The sequence below is a fragment of the Chinchilla lanigera genome, unplaced genomic scaffold, assembly GCF_000276665.1.
Source record: "Chinchilla lanigera isolate Chin_1 unplaced genomic scaffold, ChiLan1.0 scaffold00151, whole genome shotgun sequence".
NCBI lineage: Eukaryota > Metazoa > Chordata > Mammalia > Rodentia > Chinchillidae > Chinchilla > Chinchilla lanigera.
Window position 1 is genome coordinate 2,315,517 of NW_004955552.1, and position 20,047 is coordinate 2,335,563.

At 37.9% G+C, this 20,047-nt stretch overlaps 1 protein-coding gene across 2 annotated transcripts in view; it reads left to right on the forward strand.

Annotated features, from left to right (window-relative positions):
* Mtmr7 (myotubularin related protein 7) overlaps window positions 1–20,047 on the forward strand; it is a 113,983-nt gene that overhangs the window by 16,920 nt on the left and 77,016 nt on the right. For both annotated transcript variants that reach the window (XM_005412210.2, XM_005412213.2), the window contains exons 2-3: window positions 15,375–15,497; window positions 17,032–17,194. In XM_005412210.2, the coding sequence (XP_005412267.1) occupies window positions 15,375–15,497; window positions 17,032–17,194 (286 nt within the window). The remainder of the gene's footprint in view (window positions 1–15,374; window positions 15,498–17,031; window positions 17,195–20,047) is intronic.

Sequence of the window (20,047 nt, forward strand, 5' to 3'; positions counted from 1 at the left end):
CTGATGCTGGGATTACACCACCATGCCTGGCAAAAAGACTTTTCTTAACCCATTTAATTGTCTAGCACCTGTGTAGAAAATCACTTCACTGTAAGTGCATGGATTTGTGTCTGAACTCTCAGTTCTTTGCTCTATCTATCCAGTAGCACAGTAGCACAGTCTTGATTACCACAGCGAGACATGTGATCTTGAATGAGTTACTTGAGGTCTCTAAGAGCCTTAGTTTTCTAATCTATGACTTACTAGAGACTGAATGGAGAATATAACTAAAGTACTTAATAATTCGATTATTTTTATTATTATCATTGCTAAAGGAGGTGGCCCCAGATTTTAATTTCAAATTTCCATGAAATTATTTCACTTGGCCTACTTACTTCCCTGATGCCCAGTAGGTTTAACCCTTTTCCCTCCTGAGGAGGCAGTCCACAAAGAGTGCTTCATGTAGCCAAACTCTACTTTACACCTGTGCTACAGGGCATATTTTTCGTCAGTAAAAATGTAAGTCTCCACAAACACCTGTGTTCCAGCTGTGGGAACATCATCCCACATTCCTGGAGGAGGGTCTTTATGGAATCCTGTGTGGACAAGGACCTGGAAAACACACTTGGACTTTTTAGTGGAGGAAAGTAACATGGCAACATTGTGCTGCCATTAAAGCATTTAAAAGTTGCGGCTGAACTGTCACACACTTTGAAATGTTTGAATACTTGGGAGAAGTGATGAAACCATAAGTTTGTCACATGAACCATTATTTAGTTATTAATAAATTTCAGCGTTTCTCCAGAGAACGCTCATTATTAACTGAGGAAATTAGTTATCACTCCTATTGTGTCTCTACAGGCAAAACTATCTAGAATGCCTGCTTTTAATTGTATAGATGTACATATATTTTCTCATCCTTTTCAAAAGGTTATTTTTATTTTTTCTATTCCAAACAGGACAAGCTGGGAAGTATGTATGAAATTAAACTTCTTGACCAGAAACCCAAGATTCGTGACTTTCTCCACGCGATAGTTCAGTTTTTTATTCTTATATTGCATTCAGAGGGAGTCCAGAAAGCTCACTTTGTACCATATTTCTTAGGTCAGCAACAGTTGAAACTATTTTTTCTAGTGCCCTTTCCCCTGGTGGACAGCTAGTTGAAGCCTTTGGGAGTAAAAGTACTTCCCAGGACATAAACCCAACCCTTCCTCCCACAGACACTTAAAATAGTTTAAAAATAACTCCCACTTAAAGTTTTGTGGCAGGCTGTGACAACTTTATAAAAATTCTGTATTTACTTTCCTCCTCTTTTTTACTTACTAAAACATTACTTATCACAGATTCCCGGAGAAATAAATTTATTGCCAAGCTATGAAAGGAAGTTTTATTCCTCCAGGGATGTAGCATTTAGAACGTTTGAGGTGCAGCTCAGCCAGTTTGTGTAATGGTAGCTTAAGAAAGTGCTTTTGCCTTTGGAGCTCAGCAGATAGATTCAAAGACTCTGTTCATGCATTTCTTCATTCACTTGTACATTTAACAAGTATTGGGGACTGGGGATTTAGCTCAGCGGCAAAAGCGCCTGCCTGGCAAGCGCAAGGTTGTGAGTTCGGTTCCCGGTACCGGAGAAAAACCAAAAAAAAAAAAAAAACAAAAAACAAAAAACATTTAACAAGTATTTCTTGAGTGCTTACTTTATGCCACACACTGTTTGAGGGCCTGGGGATCTAGTGGTAAATAAGACAGGCAGGGGCCCTAATTTCATGAAACTTACATTAACGTAAGGAATTAGAAATAATATTGTAATTCCCTCAAGCAATATATATATCAGCACTATACACCAAGACCTTAGAAAATCTTTCATTTCTAAGAAATGTATTTCCCAGTTCCTGCTACCCTTCCCCAATAAACCATATGTTCCTCTGTCCTAGAAGGCCTTCCACAGTTTGTCCTTGCTGCTTGTGACACTTCATCTCCCACTCCTTGCCTCTCAGTCTCTAGTCAGGTGCCCTCAGCACCTTGTATGTCTTTGAACATTCCAAACTGCATCTGCCTAGGGCTTTGCATTTTTCTATTCCTTCTGTCTAGAATGCTCTCTCAGCAGATTTCCTCATGGCTGGCTCTCTTACCTACTTTGGTTCTCTACTGAAATATCTAATCATTTTATTGGAGAAGATTTCCCTGGATACCCTGTGGCCGCACCCCTTCCAACTGCTTATCTTTTTAAATTTCTTCCCTTGTATCTTCTGGCACACAGATGCATGCACATACACACACACACACACACACACACACACACACACACACACACCTCATTTTTTTTTCTTACCTATCTATGTATTGCCTATTTCCTGCCCACCCATCCCCAAACCAAAAGCAGACTCCTTGTAAACAGTGACCTTATTTGGTCCACTCGTGTGCCCAGCATCTGCTACAGGGTAGAAGCGCCCAGTGAATATTTGTTGAATGAATGAAAAAAAGAAATTGTTTACTGTGACTTTAGGTTTCAGGTTTCAGTATGCTTTCAGTGACTATTTTTTTCTTATTCTTTGGCAAGTTACATGGCACTTGTTTTATTTTATGGTACTGGCAATAGAACCCAGGGCCTTTGTATTGAGCTGCAGCCCGTCCCATTTTATTTTTTTGAGATAGGGACTCAGTCGCTAAGTTGCCAGGCAGGGCTTCAACTTGAGATTCTCCTACCTCAGCCTCCCAGAGTGGTGTGATTACAAGCGAACACTACCACATGCAGCTAATTATGGCCCTAGTTTTGTTTTTGCAGATGACATTCTTTTTCTTTCTGTCTCTCTTTGTTTCTGCTCTTACAACATGTTCCATAATCAAATATTCTTTATCTTGTCTGAAAATTCAAATTCAATGGTAAAGCCTTCCTGGTTAATCATATCTACTTCTACTTAAAAGTACTCACATACTTTGCTTTTTACCGAACATTGTTATTTTTATTCACTGGAAAACTATTTTAGCACATGTGCTAGTCATTAGGCTACAGTGGTGAAAAAAAAAGTGATGCCTTTCCCGAAGGATCCTACAGTTGAGGGTAGTTGTGATGCTCTGCAGTTGCGTGCAGTTGTGTTTATTGTTCCTGGAGGCTACAAGGTCAAGGTTTGCCTCTCTTTTTTATTTCTTCCCACAGTTTTAACATAGTTGTTCATGGGGCTGCAGGGAATATGAGATATAAAATAACTAGTGCTTTCTTCTAGAATGTGTGCTCCTTTTAACAATTGCAGTACAGCAGACCCAGGGCTGGTTGTAACTCAAGTTGGTTGTAAGTCAAGACGTTTTTTTCATAAGAAATGACAGAAATAGCCATCATGCATTCTGAACCTGCCAAAGCACCGCTTAACTAACCTTTTCATAGTAAAAAAGGGTTGTATAATGTGCATGATTCCAAAAACATCAATAATTTTCCTAGTGTATTCACCAAAATTTTATAAATGTGCAAAGTTTACTAGAAACAACAATTTCATAGTGTAATTACCATTCAAGTTAACATCATTGGCTTGCAAGAAGAGAGGGTGAGAGGGAAGGTGGTTGTTGTTTGGAAGGAGAGTCCCTGTCTGTAAGGACACTAGGAATCTGGCTCTCTGTGTCCTTTCTGTCCTTGGGAGGACCTGCCTCTGGCTCACTAGGTCTCAACCTTTTCAGAACTGAAAAACTGGTCTGAGGTTGTCGGTTTCTGTCTTTTTTTAACACTCTTCTGTAGTATGACATGACATTGTCATTAAGCAAGTGAATGCAATGATTACCTTTTTCTCTGTCTGGGAAGGGGGTCTTTTCTACAAATGTTTGTCATTCTGTCCATTTTTTCAGGATTTCCTTTGTTTTAGAAGAGCTCTGCTGCACTGATTGTTGATACTCCCCCTCCTCTTCAGAAAGCTTCTCACCTGCCATTCTCTGTTGCTTAGCCAGAGTTGCTGAAGTTCCTGTGTAAACAATTCCTCCCAGTGTTCATCCACCAGTTCCTCAACATCACCACTGTCTACCTGCAAGCCTATAGACTCTGCTACAGTGACAGTGGCATTGACCACAAGGTCTGTTGAGGGCTCAGGCTCCTCTACATAGTTTTGAAGTTTCTTTCCAGGCTGGCCATGGTGGTGCATGCCTGTAATCCTAGCACTGAGGCAGGAGAATTGCTGCAGGTTCAAGGCCAGCCTGGGCTAGAAAGTGAGTTCAGGGCCAGCCTGAACTGCACAGTGAAACCCTGTCTCAAAAAGAGAACAAAACAAAATTTGTCTCCAGTATAATTCTAGGCCACACTTTCTTCTAGGCAGATCTCAGTGTCCTTAGAGAGACATTGGCCCAAGATTTCTCAGTTCACCCCATTCAGAAAAGGATGTTGTAATGTTCCTTCCAGAACTCTTTAAGGGTTAAATCTGTATTTGACACATTCTGGAAGTACTTGATGAACAGTTCCTTGGTGTATAGCTTCTTAAAGTTAGCTATAACCTGCTGGTCCACAGGCTGCAGTGGAGGAGTTGTATTAGGTGGAAGGAACACAACTGGGAGCCATGGGAATTATTCAGTTAGTTCTTCCAAATCTTTTGTGTGAGTTGGAGCATTTTCCATGATGAGGAGAGCCCCGAGTGCTGAAGCTTTGCCCTCTAGATATTTCTTCACAGTAGGATAGAAAGCCTCCCAGATCCACTCAAGAAAAAGTATACTTGTGACCCAGGCTTTTGCATTAGACCTCTACATGATCCCTAGCCTATTCTTCATGACTTTATGACTCCCTAAACACTCTAGGGATATCACAGTGATAAACCAAGAGAGGCTTTATTTTGAGGTCACCACTCACATTGGCACATAGCAGTAGGGTTAGCCTATCTTTCATAGGCTTGTGGTCTGGCATTTCTTTTCTTCCTGGGCCATGTATGTTCTCCTGGGAATTTTCTTCCAGAAAAGGCCTGTTTCATCACAGTTGAAAACTTGATGAGAGCAAAAGCCATTTTTCTGTGTCATTGTTTCAAAGTGATGTATGTAGGGGCTGGGATATAGCTCAGTGGCATAAGCGCCTGCCTGGCAAGCACAAGGTCATGAGTTCGATCCCTGGTACCCTCCTCCCCACCAAAAAAAAGTGATGTATGTAATTTTCAGTAGCCCTTTTATCAGCACTGGCTGCTTCACCATACCTAGTTACACTGTGAACCCCAGTTCTTGCTTTAAAATTGTGAAACCACCCCTTACTGGCATGAAATGCTCCACTATTATTACTTATAGATGGATTGTCCTTTTCAAGATCTGCAGTTACAGCCTTTGCTTTTTCACAAATTATAGACTCAGATAGGCTATTACCTGCCATCTGCCTTTTGTTTATCTACACTAATGATAGCTTTTCTTCCTCACCTGACACTTTTCTTCCATATTTAACACTGTTGATCCTAACTTTCTAATATGAGTAACACCTTTAGCAACACTAGCTTCCTTATACAAATCTTTTCTCTGTGCACTTGTTGCGATTGTGGATTTCAACATGCTGTACATATTAACAAGATCAGTCACACAAACGCCACTCTCATATATCTCCACAATTTCTTTCTTTTTGACTGTGATTTCTTTCTTTACCTTCTCATCCTTCCTTTGCTTCTTTTCTAGCTTTTTGGGGGTGATTTTGACAGCAGCAGTCATAGTGATTATATAAAGCATTGACCAAAATCATGTCTACAAACATGGGCATCTGGGCTCAGACTGATGCTTAGTATGCTTACATACACTTTTCTAGCATCCCAAGTCTTTGTTTACAATCACACAAGCAGCTGACTCTCAGGTTGTAACTCAAGACTTTGGTCATAAGTTTAACCTAAAATTCCCATTGTAACACAAGTTGTTCCTATGTAAGATTGGTTGTAACTAGAGGGTCCACTGTAGTACATAAGAATAGCTCATAGTAAGACAGTGTAAGATCAGTGGGAAGGAAGTAATAATGACCTGAAGTGTCACGGAGATTCAGAAGACAGAGAATGATTTGTAGTGGATGGGGGTAGTTAAGGGAAAGTGTTATTAAGGAGGTGGATCTTGGATATTGGGCTAGAGGGAGACATGCTGTGCTGTCCTGTGGCGTCCTTGCCCTTGGTAGCCTCAGAGCTCATAGTGATAGGCCAGTCATGCAGCTGTTTCCTGTTGGATCTCAGAAGGGGCTGTACATCTTTGTGTCTGCCAGACGTTTTGGTGTATACTCTTCTCCCATGATGGGAATAGTGGACTCGTGAGGACTGCACTGAAAGAGGAGAAAGGTGTGGTGCTGATGATGCACACTGTCACTGAGTACAGTGATGCCTGGGAGTGCGGCATGGGACTGAGTGCAGAGCCTGGGATCTGGCTTCACGGGGGGGCGGGGGGTTGTACCCTTTTGTCTTCTGGCAATGAAACTTGGTAGCAGTTGGTGGGAGGGTAAGACTTGCTTCTGTCTGTGCCCTGGCCGTCTCCTTTCTTTGGACTAGGAGTGAGTTCCATTTGGCACAACTTGCCTTTAGAAAAGTGTTTTCCAGTAGTTCCCAAAGAGCTATATAAGTAGACAGTTTAGGCCTTTAGAAACATTTTAGAATTTTAGAAATGATTTGAGGAAAATCATCGTCAAAAAATAAGCCTGTGACTTTTTATATGGTTTTAACACAAGGTCTTTTTCTCCCAATGTTATTGTTCTTTAAAATGACTTTATTGTTTTTAGCCCAACTGTCTTTAATAGGTCATTCTGTACATTTATTCTTTGAAATACAATGAGCCCAACATCTGTTATTAATTTGTTTTTCTTTTGACATCTTTTTTTCCTCTTTTCTCTTATTTGTGCTTATTGAAAATGGTGTTTTTGGTTGAAGTTATTTTAAAGTGGTGTTGAAATAAATCCTGGGACTGTTCTTTTGTTCAGCAGCATATGTTCTTTTAACTGTACATATCCAAGGTCATCCTACCAAAATAAATTATGTGAGCCTTATGCAAAAGACTCAAATGCTGGGCTTTTTATTTATGAGAGTTGGCTTCTGGCATAATGTTTGTAGTTTCCCCAGAGCCAAAATGGGCTTCCTTTTCCTCTCTGTGCCTTTTACAAGAATTCCCAGCAGTCTCCTTTCTTAGGCAATGATGGCTCCATGTCACTATTCTAGCTTCATTTCCCCCTCAGAAATGTTAAAAATTTAGATAAATGTCAGTCAAATCTGCTTAAGCAATTGCATAGGTAGATGAAACACCCTGCCCATTTATAGACACACAAGATTATCTAAAAATCAGGATACTGTATTTTCTTTGCCTTAACTTAAATTGGGTAAAAGAATTCTTATGTGTTTAGGAAGTTTTATTTATAAGTCCTGTTAAAAGCAAATTTCTCAAAGCCTGTATTTTTTATAGAGTATCATTTTATATATACAATTTTTTTAAAGATATGTGTCTCAGAAATTTTAGAACTATATATAAAGTACCCTATTTCCCATCTGGAGGAGGGAGTTATCTTTTTCAGAAAATTGGGAAACATAGATATTTCAGTTTGGAAGCTGATACACTAAAAATTCTAATCTGCATACAATTCTACGATTTTAATTTACTTTTCTTTTTTTTTTAGTGACCAGCATAACAAAATGGTTTGATACACCCATCTGTATTTTCCCCTTCAGTGTAAAATCTATGTCAAGATTATTGGGATGAATTTTTCTACAAGTGTCAACCTCAGATCTCACTCAACCTAATGGATTATGAGTCTGTGTCAAACTGCATCTTGCCCTTTCCAAATCTGAACTCTCCTATTTCAGTTAACCTGACTGAATTTGGCTCTGTCCAGAGAAGATTTTGTGCTTGGTGGGAAAGGTTGAAGATGTCGGCTTTTTAGGCAGAATTACTGTTGGTAAATGAAAGAATGAAGAAAGAATGAAGAACGAATGAAGGGCTGTCTATCTTCATGTGCATAGATTCTGGCAATCATTATGTCTTTGGAAAATACTCAGTGATGTCTATTGTATAATATTGGTAATTGTTTTGGCAGTGAAAGGAGGAAACATCTGAGAAGGTAAGGTAGGACCAGGGTATAGAAGGACCTATTGGTAGCTGGGGTAGCCACTGTGGCTTTGAGTAGAGCGTGATACGATCAAGATGTGTTGCAGGATACCTATTTGGGAAACAACCTGTGGAGTAGATTTTGTGATACATGTGTGCTGAGCTTTGGTTTCCTATCACTTACTCTCCTGCGCTCCCTCTAAGGATGCTTGCTAAGCCTGTATGTTTTGGGTGTGTCATGTACTGCCAGTCTGTCCACCCAAATCATGCCATTATGTGAGCACACTGACTGGTTTCAGGCTAGGCATATGACCCAGTGATATGCAGTGGAACTTTGCTTGGGTGCTCAAGGAGCTGCTGATACTTTTCTCCCCTGGGCACAGATTTGGCAAGGAATGAGTCTTCCAGAGCAGAGAGCTGAGAGCCAGCTGAAAGGGCATGACCAGGAGATGGAAGGTGAGGATCTGGGTGTGTTGAGCCCCTGGCCACTCTCAAGCTAGCCCAACTACTGGCTTTTATAGTCATATCAGAAAAATTTCTTTTGGAGTAAGCCATGTGAGATTGAGATTTTTTTTCCTCTTTCTCCTAGAAGAGCCCAAACAGATAAACATGGCTTCAGATCATCTGAGGATAGTATTACTAGTGAAAACCTTTTGACAGATAGTCTGGGTGTCTGGCGCAGAATTAGCACTAAACAAAGTAACATAATAAGTCAAAAGGACTTAATCCAATGGAGGCAGCTGATTTGATTATAATAGGGTTATTTCATATCAAGCCACATTAACTAAGTTTTTGAAATAACTTCACAACAGTATTTTTTAAAGAGTTAAATTTATAGACAGCTTGAAAATAGGCTTTTTTTTTTCATATATCGTAGTGTGTGTATCCTGCTGTACTAAAGGTCTTTTATGGACTCTATGAAGGGACAAATCTGTGTCTTCTGGTTACATGTCTTACATCTTCTTGATTTGTACTGTGTGATTTTTGTCCTTTCCTTAGTTTTTCTCCAGTGTGACCTTTGAATACAGTGGTCCTGGGAAAAGACTTTCATTGGTTTTATAGTTTTAAACAGATTAAATTTGCCTTTTGGGCAACGGTCGATGTTCCTGATGTCTCTACCAAAAGACAGGATTGAAAGCTCGTTAAGTTTCATATCTGCTTTCTTTTATTTGTTTAAGCAACTTCATGTAAGTGGGGGAAGTGTTTTCTATTTAAATTGGAAAATTAAATGCTTTTTTCCTGTAATTACAAGAAATTATAGCAATTCCAAATGGTCTGAAGAATGTGGTATTGCTTTAGTTTTTCTTCTTGTCCAAGTGTGTTGCCAACTTTAGATGAGTAGTCCATCTTTCTGGCGTACTGTGTTCTTGCTACTGCTTGAACAGAGGGGGATAAGGTCATAGATATGAGGTGAGCATTCCCTGGGAGCCAGAAATAAAACTCTAAAGTTCCACATACAGATTTATTTAGTAATAGTTACTGTTTGTTAAGAACTACTGAGATGTGTATTTTTTCCTCTTGTACCTGTGCTGTTATTCGTAAGTGGTATCATTCATTGTCGAGGAGCTCTGGAGGCTAACTGGAAACATCTTAGTGGCCTTTACACAGATGGGGGCACCTGCCATAAACAAAACTACTTTGGAATTTCTGATCAGGTGGGCATTTCTGTAACTAATGCATGGCTAGTTAGAAGCTGCCAGAAGTCATTCCACCTAATGATGTGACTTATGCTGGTGCATACCTCAAGGCACTGCCCATATGATCCTGGGACCATCAGGAGAACCAGGTTTTTGAGGCTGATTTGTCCCTCCAGACAAGACTGAGAAAGCAGACAGGAAGTTACAGTGGCCAGCCAGGCTACTTTCACATTTTATGGCTCATATGACATGTTCTGTTCACAACTGAAAAATATTTTAGGGAAAATGGACTTTGCCTCCACTTCCAGATATCTGCAGTGATCATAACTTTAGTTTCTTCAGCTTATGTCCTAGACTGGTGGGCTGATGTGCTCAGCTTCCAACTCAGTCTTGGCTTAGGATGTTTGCTTTTCCCCTTTGAGTCTAGAGCTCTGGATAGCAGCGCAGCCTCTAAATTCAAAGACTGTTCTAGTTTCCTTGTTGAGACTACCTTTCCTTGTAAGTCACAAGAGTGTTGGCTGGCGGTGTTTCTGAGTGCCTGAAATTCTGGAAAATTTAATAATTGAATTGCTACTGGATATATTTTTACAGTTGTAGTCTAGGTTGTTGCTAAAGTACTACTGAATCAGAGCTGCAGCCTACTAGAATGGAGGGAAACATTAGAGACCCTTGGGTTTGGTATGGGAGTTAAACCCCAGAGAGAGACTCAACTGCCTATGCCCAAGCAGTTCAGTTTTAAAACTGGGATCCGAACCAGAGCCCAGGCCTCCTGACTTGTAAATACTTTACTTCCCATGTTGGTAGAGTCAGAAAATGTCATGATACCAAATTTAGCGTGACAAACTATTTATCTAGCTGCTTTTCTTAGATTAGAACATAAACTTGTCTTGGGTTTTGGCTGCTGCAGACATTTTGATTTCTCCCTGTTCAACAGTCCTTGGATCTCTTCCCCTAAATGATTGACAGTGACCTTTAGTCTAATTTATATGGTGTGGAGGACTTGGTCTTTGGCCCGAAAAAAGCTTACGGCTAGTACCATTGGTTTTTCCCCATTTTTTTCTTCCCCATTTTTTCCCTATTTTTTTTTTTCTGGAAAATTTAATGGTAACTTTTCAGTGAATGGTAACTCTATCCTGCTCTGTGAATTCCTCGACCTATAAAGCAACTTCACCTACCTACAGACTTGAAGATGATTCTGGGACCCATACTATTTAGCAGTCTAATCTTTGACCTACAGATGAAAAGCAAAGGCCCATCTTTTAAAATTGGAATTAGAAGATAGCATGATAAGCATTGCTGAAGAGTGGCTCTGACTCTCTGTGATTTATAAGATTCTCCTGACTCTCAGGCAGCAAGGGAAGAGCAAAGAAGGACTTGCCTTCTGTAGCCAGGTTGTCCTGTTTCAGCCCTGGCAGCACTGTAGTGAAGCCTTGTGTTTTGACTGAAGCTTTTCAGCCTTGGCATAGAAAAGCCAATGAAACCCTTTTCCCCTCCATCTAACCCCAACAGGGGAGGGGTGGGAATAAAAAGGAATGTTAAACAGGGACACAGTCTTTTCCATTGAGTCTCTAAGAATCTTGAGGGTTGAGAGACTCTTATCTTATTCACCCCTTTGATTTTCTTTTAGGAACCTAACAGAGTGCTAAACATAAGCATTTTGCTGTATGAAATTAGATATTTAGTGTTCTCTCTCTCTTTAGTTTTGAGAATTTTGAAAGTGTGTTTGTGCCAGTGTTTTGTCTTTTGTATCTTGTTTCCAAGCTTCTGTCTTTGGGTTTATCTCAAAATAATATTCTGATAGTGACTTGCTTCTAAATACAGTTTTACAATGTAATTTTGTCTCAAAGTATTCTGTTTTCAAAATTGAATTTCATATATAAAATTGCTTAAAATAACTGTTAACAGATTACCCTAAACATATTCATTTAGCTCCTGGCTGTCTTGCTACCTGTTCCGTGTATGACCTGAGGAAATTGCCACCTTTAAACAGAACTTTGAGTGGAGATTAATATAGGAATCTAAGGCATGGTGTTGTTGTGGGGATTAACTAAGGTCAGGTAGGCAAAGTGATAGCAGAGTGCATGGCATATATTGAGCATATACCCTAAAAATATTTATTGTTTTTATTATTGGTTGTTATTTTTGTACTTTCGACATTAACCAAGTAACAGCTGATACTGGCCTGATCTGTGAGGTTTGGGCAGAGTTATTTTAAACAGTTTACTTATTTTCCCTTCAGAAGTCCTAAGCTCCCCTGAGAATTTCTGCCCCCCTCCCATGGGGGCTTGCATTTTCATGGACACCTCTGTTGCATTCTTCCTAATTCAGACTGCAGATGGTTTCGCCATAGGTGGGTGCTATTCTGTGTTCCAAACACAGATAGCCAATGGAGCCTATCCCTCCCTTAAACACTCCCCTCTTGCTTCTTCCAGACCATCAAGGTTTTTTGTATATAACCCGCTGCCTGCATGGTCTGGGTGAAGGAACGATTGATCCTGCAGTAAAGCAAATGACCTAAAATAGATTAGATTAGGCTTGTCCTCTTCAGCACTTCACTACCTGATAGAAAATTCTTAAAATGAAGTATAGATATTTTCTAAAATGCACTGAAAAATAAACAATATTATGGAATCTTTAAACACTGACTGGTTTTAAAAGCTGAGATACTTTGTAGGCCTGGAGGAGATTTTAGCTTAAGCAGGATAAACAAGTCCCTACCCAGTGATCCTCAGCCCATTTTTCTAATTCTTTAAAATTTATGCCTCACAAATCCCTCTTAAAGGAATCACTTTATTTCCTGTCTATCATAAGTGCAGATGGCCTTGCTGGTGACATGAACGGATACTTTTCTTTCTCTGAAACGTCTCATCTGCCAGTGATTTCTGGAAAGCTCTCAGGCTGTTCTGGGCTTCTTCACTTTCTCAGCATCTGTGAATTTGAGCTTCAGGCTACTCGGTTAAGGCATCCAATCCGAGTGCTCCCAAGATTATACCTACTAAGACCACCAATGAATCCAGGGGGCAATTTATAGTTCTGGCCTTATTTAAACTCCCAGCAGCATTTGACATAAACACCTTCTTGCCATTATAGCAAGGGATATGGAAATTGGCTTTCTACATGGCCAGTTCTGTCCAGTGTGTTTTTCAAATTGAATTCCTCTTTTCCTTTTTTTTTTTTTTTGTAGTACTGAAGATTGAACCCAGGGCCTTTGAATTAGGCCATATCCTTGGCTTCAAATATCATTTATATGCCAAAACTAGTAGTTTACTGCATTTTGACAAATTTAAAACAACAGTGATAGAACCACTGAGGTTTTATGTACTACAAAGAAAAAAAGCATTGCCAATTAAAATGACAGTGATACCTTATCACATTAATCTCTTGAAGTATCTTTCAGAAATATCAGGATGTGAGAAATATGTAACCAAGAATGAATAATAGAGCATAATATCTCTTGCATTGATTAAATGCCACTTCCAAAACATGAGTACCTCATATATTTTAAGCATTATTCTCAGGAACATGCAAATGATTGCACTAATTGTCTTGACAAATGGGTCACTCGCTTAGTCTTATCTTTTCAGGCATAAAAGAGACCTTATTGCTGTGTAGCTTATTATAGGTATAGATGAGACAGAATTAAGTTAGCAGAATTATCGAACCGGTAGATCTTCAGGATAATGATAGAATTGTGAGATTTATTTCATTTTAAGTTTCTCTTGCTGTCTTACTGTACACCATGAGGTACACCTGATCAGTGCTTACTGTCCTCAGAATTTCTCAGGTAACTGAATTTAAAAATTGTTAGTACTCATTTGTTTTTACATGTTATGAGGAGATCATGCTGTTAGTTTTTCTTTCATTTTTAAAAATTTCTCTTTTACCCCCTGTAGCTTCAAAATTGGTTTTGACAGTTCTGCGTAGTGTAAGAACTATTACTGAATTTTGAAATTTAATTATCCTGCAGCAGTGTCTCAAGTTAACAAAAAGACATGGTCAGAGTCCATTAAGTGTTCTAACTATGAACATATACATAGCCTTATTCTATTCTACTGAGGTTTTCTAATAATAATTGAAGTGGTATAGCTTTTGTCCCTTGGGTGAAGAAAATAATCCATACTAAATATTTTTGCCTTAAAACATTGTCTGTGGTTTCATTCATTAGCCCTAAAAGCAGGAAAAATTATTCGGATCCCATTTCTAGATATTGTTAACTTAGGCATAATTTATTTAGCTAGGAATTCTAGCATGCAGATGAGTTTGCCCTCGAAGTGTTCTAAAAATGCAGTCCCTTATTTTTTTCTTCCACAGCACTCTTTCATAGTACTTTTCTCATAGTTCAAAATAGAATGTTTAGTAAGGAAATTTTAAGTAAAATAATCCATCCATATAGGGATTTTAAAATGTTTGTTTAAAACTCTTAGATTAAAGAAGAAATAAAAATGAGAATATAGACTTTTTACAAAGTATAAAAGAATGAGAATACTATAAACAAAACTCACAAGATTTTTACCAAAGATTTACTCAGAGGAAAATAATTGGATTTATAAACTTGTTATTAAACAAAAATGTCAATTAATGAGCTTACTCTTAAACCTGAGAGTTTAGAAACAAAAAATATGACATGAGAAATCATGTTCAGAGAAAAAATATAAAGCCCATAAATCCAAGACCTGTTGAAGAATAACTTTTATTTTAATCACAAAATGGCAAAAACATAATTTATAATATTAGGAATGAGAGAAGATACAAAGAGGGAGAGGTTTGCCTAAAGAGAAAGATTATAAAATGGTGAGAATTTGAAAATAATTTATGAAGAAAATAGATATCAAAATGAGATTTAGAAAAAAATGAAAATATTGAACAGGTAGATCTGTAGCCACCTAAGGAATTGGATGCATTATTAAAGAAATACTTCTGTAAGAGGATTATCTTTGTTTCAAATAATAAGTAATTTTTATTTTGAAAGCTTCCTAATTAGTACATGTAGTCACAACCCTGGTTAAATCAGTTACTGTGCAGTTAGTCACTATGTCTCAATCTTCTGTGCTTGTAGAGGTAGTCCGCATTTCACCTTGTGCTGACCCCAGCGCACATTTTGTCTGGATTGCTCTGGGTAAAACAGATGGATGCTTGATAAAAAGCTATCTCCAGGCATCTCTTCTAGCAGTTTGCATTTTAGCTCACTGGTGAGAATTGCATTCATTAGAAAGATTTTATCATAAATGAATGTAAGGATCTTAAGTTGCTAGGGTTTCTTTTTATACATTTCTCTGATACTTTTCCTTCCTTATGTGTATTTGTATTTCCTACTAGTTTCTATGAAAGCAAATAACCATAAGGCCATTGCTACAACTTTAGAAACATGTGGGAAAGCATACTGTTTTCTTTTACAGAGAATGTAACTCATACTTAGTCATTATGCAAATTCAGAGCTTTACTACATTTTCTGCCTTAAATTAGAAATTTTATATGATTACAACAAAATACAAACTTTGACCTATTTAAAACTCAAGGAAAGAGTAGGATCTGCATAGCCTTTGTGCTACATTTTAAATCATATTTTAGTAATTGGTTAAATTTTATCTTTTGATATACACTATCATATTCTGAGATCTAATTAATTTAAGGGGGTACATTTTGGTTTTATTATTGGGGGAATTTTCAAAGTTATATTTCAGAGTAAGTATGAACTGCTTTGTGAGTAGCTTTGTTGTTATCGCTTTACCAAAACTGTTTCCATCAAACTGATTTTTCTAGGTTGAAAATGTGTGCTTGGTGGACCGAGTGTCTTCCAAAAAAGCAGCCCTGGGTACTTTGTATTTGACAGCTACTCATGTCATATTCGTGGAAAATGCACCTGATACAAGAAAAGAAACATGGGTATGCTTTCCTTATTTCTGGCTTTACATATTTTATTTGAAGTAAAAAATTTGATCCTCCTTTCTTTTGTTTGTTCTCAGAGTGAGGCAAGTGGGTTGTTGGTGTGCGGGTGTTCAGGCAACTGTTTGTGGGGTGGTGCCTTGTGTTGCACAAAGTCATCTTGATGTGATCTACTGACTCATTTAAACACTTACTTGGGCATCATCAAAGATAAACCTAGAAATAGCCTTAAGATACATGTGCTTCATTACATATCTGTCAAGCAGAGATTCATTAGTGGTAGTATGCCAGATGCAGTATTTTCATACTTACTTGCTACACACATTATTTGCAAGATCCTGTAATGCAGCAATTCAGTTATTTTATTTTCTTGTCTCTACTCTTCTGATAATTTAAAAAAGAAAAGCTAGAGAAAAGTATCATCAACAGATATTTCTTCTAGTAGGTAATAAAACTACTAGATATTTCTAATTTTGTATAGTAACCTTGTCATAATGTTATGACCAGAACAGAATCCCTGAAATGTAGAGCTTTTCCTCTTCCCATATTCTGTGGACAGTGTTATGCTTTTAGCAGAAAGTGGTAGGCACTACTTAGTGGAAAGGAATTTGAAGAATGAAGTGCTGCCTTTGAGGGCTGAACACCTTCTGGAAATGCCAAAGAGATGGGTTTCCTCATGATTTCTTTTCAAATCTCTTCATTAGACAGGAGAACAATAGGATGAGTGGTTAAAGGGGAAATGGAATGAAAATGGGAGGGAATGAGTACCTGTTGATCTAGTAATACAAACCTATAGATAAACAGGAAAAGTAGACCTTGAGATCTATTGCATAGCAAGGTATTAAGCCAAAACAACAACTGTATATCTCAAAATAACTAAGAATAAATTTCAAATGTTTTACTGTAAGTAAATAAGGTGGTGTATATGTTAGATTGATGTAATCTTTTCACATTGTATACATACATCAGAACATCACACATTGTATAAATGTATACAGTGATGATTTGCCAATTGAAAATCATATTAGTAAATTAAAAAGAAAAAAAAAATTTTCTTCTGCAGTTGGTCTGACCACCATCATCTTAGAAAACAACAATCCCAAGTTACTATCAAATCTGAACGTGCATCCCATGTGGAATTAAAGAACATGGTGGCATCTCCCAGTGGAGCCATCTCTAACTTCAATAAATGCAAAATTTATTTTGCTAACTTCTCATGACCTTATTTAATTTTTGCTGTAATTGCATTCAACATTTGACTATGAAATATTCCCTTACCTGAAATCGTGCAAATTCTCATGCTGAATAGTTTGCTTCAAAATAATTATCCTGGATATCAAAGACTTTATATTGAAAAAATTATTAACTTAGTCACTTGTAATATCTCAGTCTTGTCATCTGATAGCAGGTGTTGAACTAGCCGAAAGTTATGAAGTGTTTCTTGTCTACCTGTGTAACTCAGAGACTTGTGGTAGTCCTTGTCATATTTGCTAGTTATTTGTGATTAGTGTTTCTTAATAAACTTTGGTTCTAGCTTCTCCACAGTCAGATTTCCACCATTGAAAAACAGGCAACAACTGCTACTGGCTGTCCTCTGCTTATTCGCTGTAAGAACTTTCAGATTATACAACTCATCATACCACAGGAAAGAGATTGCCATGATGTATACATCTCTCTGATACGTCTTGCAAAGCCAGGTAAGCAAGAGAACTTGGCATTTGATATGGATCACTCTTAGAAAGTGGCAGATCCTGTTCAAGAATTTGTGTAGTGCTTAGGAATAACAAATGTTTCAGAATTCTGTGTCATCTTTGTTCTCAGGTGAGGCCAGGAAGTTTGAATGATCACTGGATACATGAGTCCTTTTCTTCAGGGTGGGCTTCTTTCACTAATCCTGCTATTCACATTTTCTTGGTGGGGGTTGTAATGAGTTTTCCTTTTAGCATGTAATCACTTTAAAAGTAGCCCTTTCTGATACTGTGATAATTGAGCTACTTGTAATGAGACCATGATGGAACTGATGATTTTTTTTTTGGAGGCAGGGTCTCACTCTGTAGTTTAGGTTGAACTTGAATTCACTCTGTAGCCTAAGCTGGACTTGAACTCACAGTAACCTTCCTACCTCAGGCCTCCTGAGTGCTGGGATTACAAGTGTATGCCAACATGCCTGGCATAATTGATTAATTGTTTTGTGTGGAAAACATTGTTATTCAACACTTTTGGTACATTCTTCTGAGGACCTTTAAGGTTTGGTCTCCATTTGTTTTTTATAGTAGTGCATGTTTTCCAAAATAAATGCAACTAAAAATGGACTTTCATTAGCATCAGTGAATATTCAGGATAAAATATGTTAATTTTTAAACGAAACCTTTTTAAGTATGGTGGTAAGATGTTTTTTTTTGTTTGTTTGTTTGTTTTTGTTTGTTTTTTGGTACCGGGAATCAAACTCACGACCTTGCACTTGCCAGGCAGTGCTGTGCCACTGAGCTAAATCCCCAGCCCCAGTGGTAAGAATGTTTTGATTTGAAACAATATGTACTGTTACTATCTTGTTCTGGTATTGAAGTCTTCAGATTTATAGTTTACTTTTCACTTCTACAAAAGTATTCTTGTCTCTTTATGTAGCTTGTGTGAGCTGTAGTATTCTTTTGCTTAAAAGAAGCATCCTTCCAGGTTATTTAGGAGAATATAGTGAAAAGAGGTCATTTATGTAAAAGTTAACTGTTACACACTAGTCATCAGTAAGGTAGTAGGGTATGTGCTTGTAGTTATTTTGCCAAATGCGTTTTGATTAAGGACAAGAAAATTTGATTGTTAACTTCTCAAGGTATTTGGCTAGGTCTTAAATTTGTTATGATATAACTGTATCATTTGTAGGTAACTAAGAGCCAAAGTATTTATGAGAAGTCATGCCTGGGAGCTGTCAAAATCTGATAATTTTGAGTTTGTTCCCTTTAAAGGGAGTTGGTTGAGGCTTTTTTTCCCCTCTATGTTGAGAGGAACTGCAGAGTAAGCCAAAGAAGCAGCTGAACTTTTTGGAGGGTGCACTATAATTGGAACAGAAGTTCTGGGAAGATGTACATTAGGTTGCACGCAGCAGAGAATGTGAGAACTGTGTGCCAGTAATTTCTGTGTCACTGATTAACGGATGTACTGGGTAATAAATGTGCTATGACTGGATTAATGGGATTTAGGAATAGACCAGAGAACTGGGGAAGGACTGCGCAGCTAGAATGGATCACACAGTGGTGAGGGCTGTGGTTCAGAGATAGCAGGTGCCAAGACTCCCGGTCATGGTTCTCTGGGAGGAAGCCACTATGCCCCTCTCCTTTTAAAAGTGTGCACTTTTCTTAGAAGGCGACAGTTCAGGAGTTGGGCATTAGATGTACCCAGAAACAGGACTGGCTGTCTTTTCAGAAAAGGGAACCATAGTAACTAGTGGAATTACAGCTGGCACCTGAGAGAGTTTAAAGGGTCATCAGTGTTTTGAAATGTGAGTATTAGAAGTGCCAGTGTATGTAATAACACAATACTTTAAGAACTGTGGGAAGATGAAATAGGACATGGGCAGATCCACAGTTTGATGTTAAAGGCAGTGCTAAAGTTAGGAACTATTACCTACAGTTATTTTGGAAAGAGGTTTTGAATCTGGGAGGAGATGGGAAAAGGTGGAGGGGTCAGATTTGAAACAGTGTCTTTCAGCTAGAGTCAGGGAACATTTATTGGAACCATCCAAGGATAGCTGACAAAATATACCTTTACCTTTTAGGTATATCAAGTAAGGAATGTGCATGCATTTGTGCATGTGTGTGTGAAAGCGTGTGTGTGAAGGAATTGTGCTTTGAATTCTAGTATAGGTTAGTATAGTGTAGCCCTCTGTACTTATTCTGGTTAACCACCAACACAGATCATATATTTCAACCCCCTTCATAGACATAGCTAACTGCAAGGTCCTAACGAGGAACAACTTTTCTCCTTGCAAAAGAAGAAATGCCCATGAGTTCATTTAAGCCAAGGCCTATGAAGGAGATATTTTTGAAGTTCTCGGAGATTCTTAGGATTTTTAGGATGGAGTAAATCAAATCACTGAAAAATTAGGAGAGACTTTTTGGTTTGTTTTTTGTATAAATAAAGAGTGGTAAGCATATGTTATTGACTGTAAAAGATACCAGAACAAAATAATGTGGCTAAATTCAGCAAGCTCTTTAATTTTAATAAAAGAAATAGTTTAAGTTAAAATAAAGGTTGTGGCTCAAAGGAAAAAATGAGTTAATCATAGATCCAGTGTACTAATAAGGATATAGAATTTTCTGATTAAAAGACCTCGATTTCTCAGAGGGCTTCTACTTTTCCCATGTTCTCCGTTCTTCACTCTTCCCTCTAATTTCCTTCCTGCTGTTTATTTTTGTATTAATTATCTTTCTTTCTTTAGTGTTTGTGGGCTCTTCAACATTTAAATAATTTCTTCTATTTATTTTCCCATTTTTACTAAATTACAGATTTTTTTAAGTTTGTCTTGATTCCTAAGTTTTTTTTTTTTTTTTTTTTTT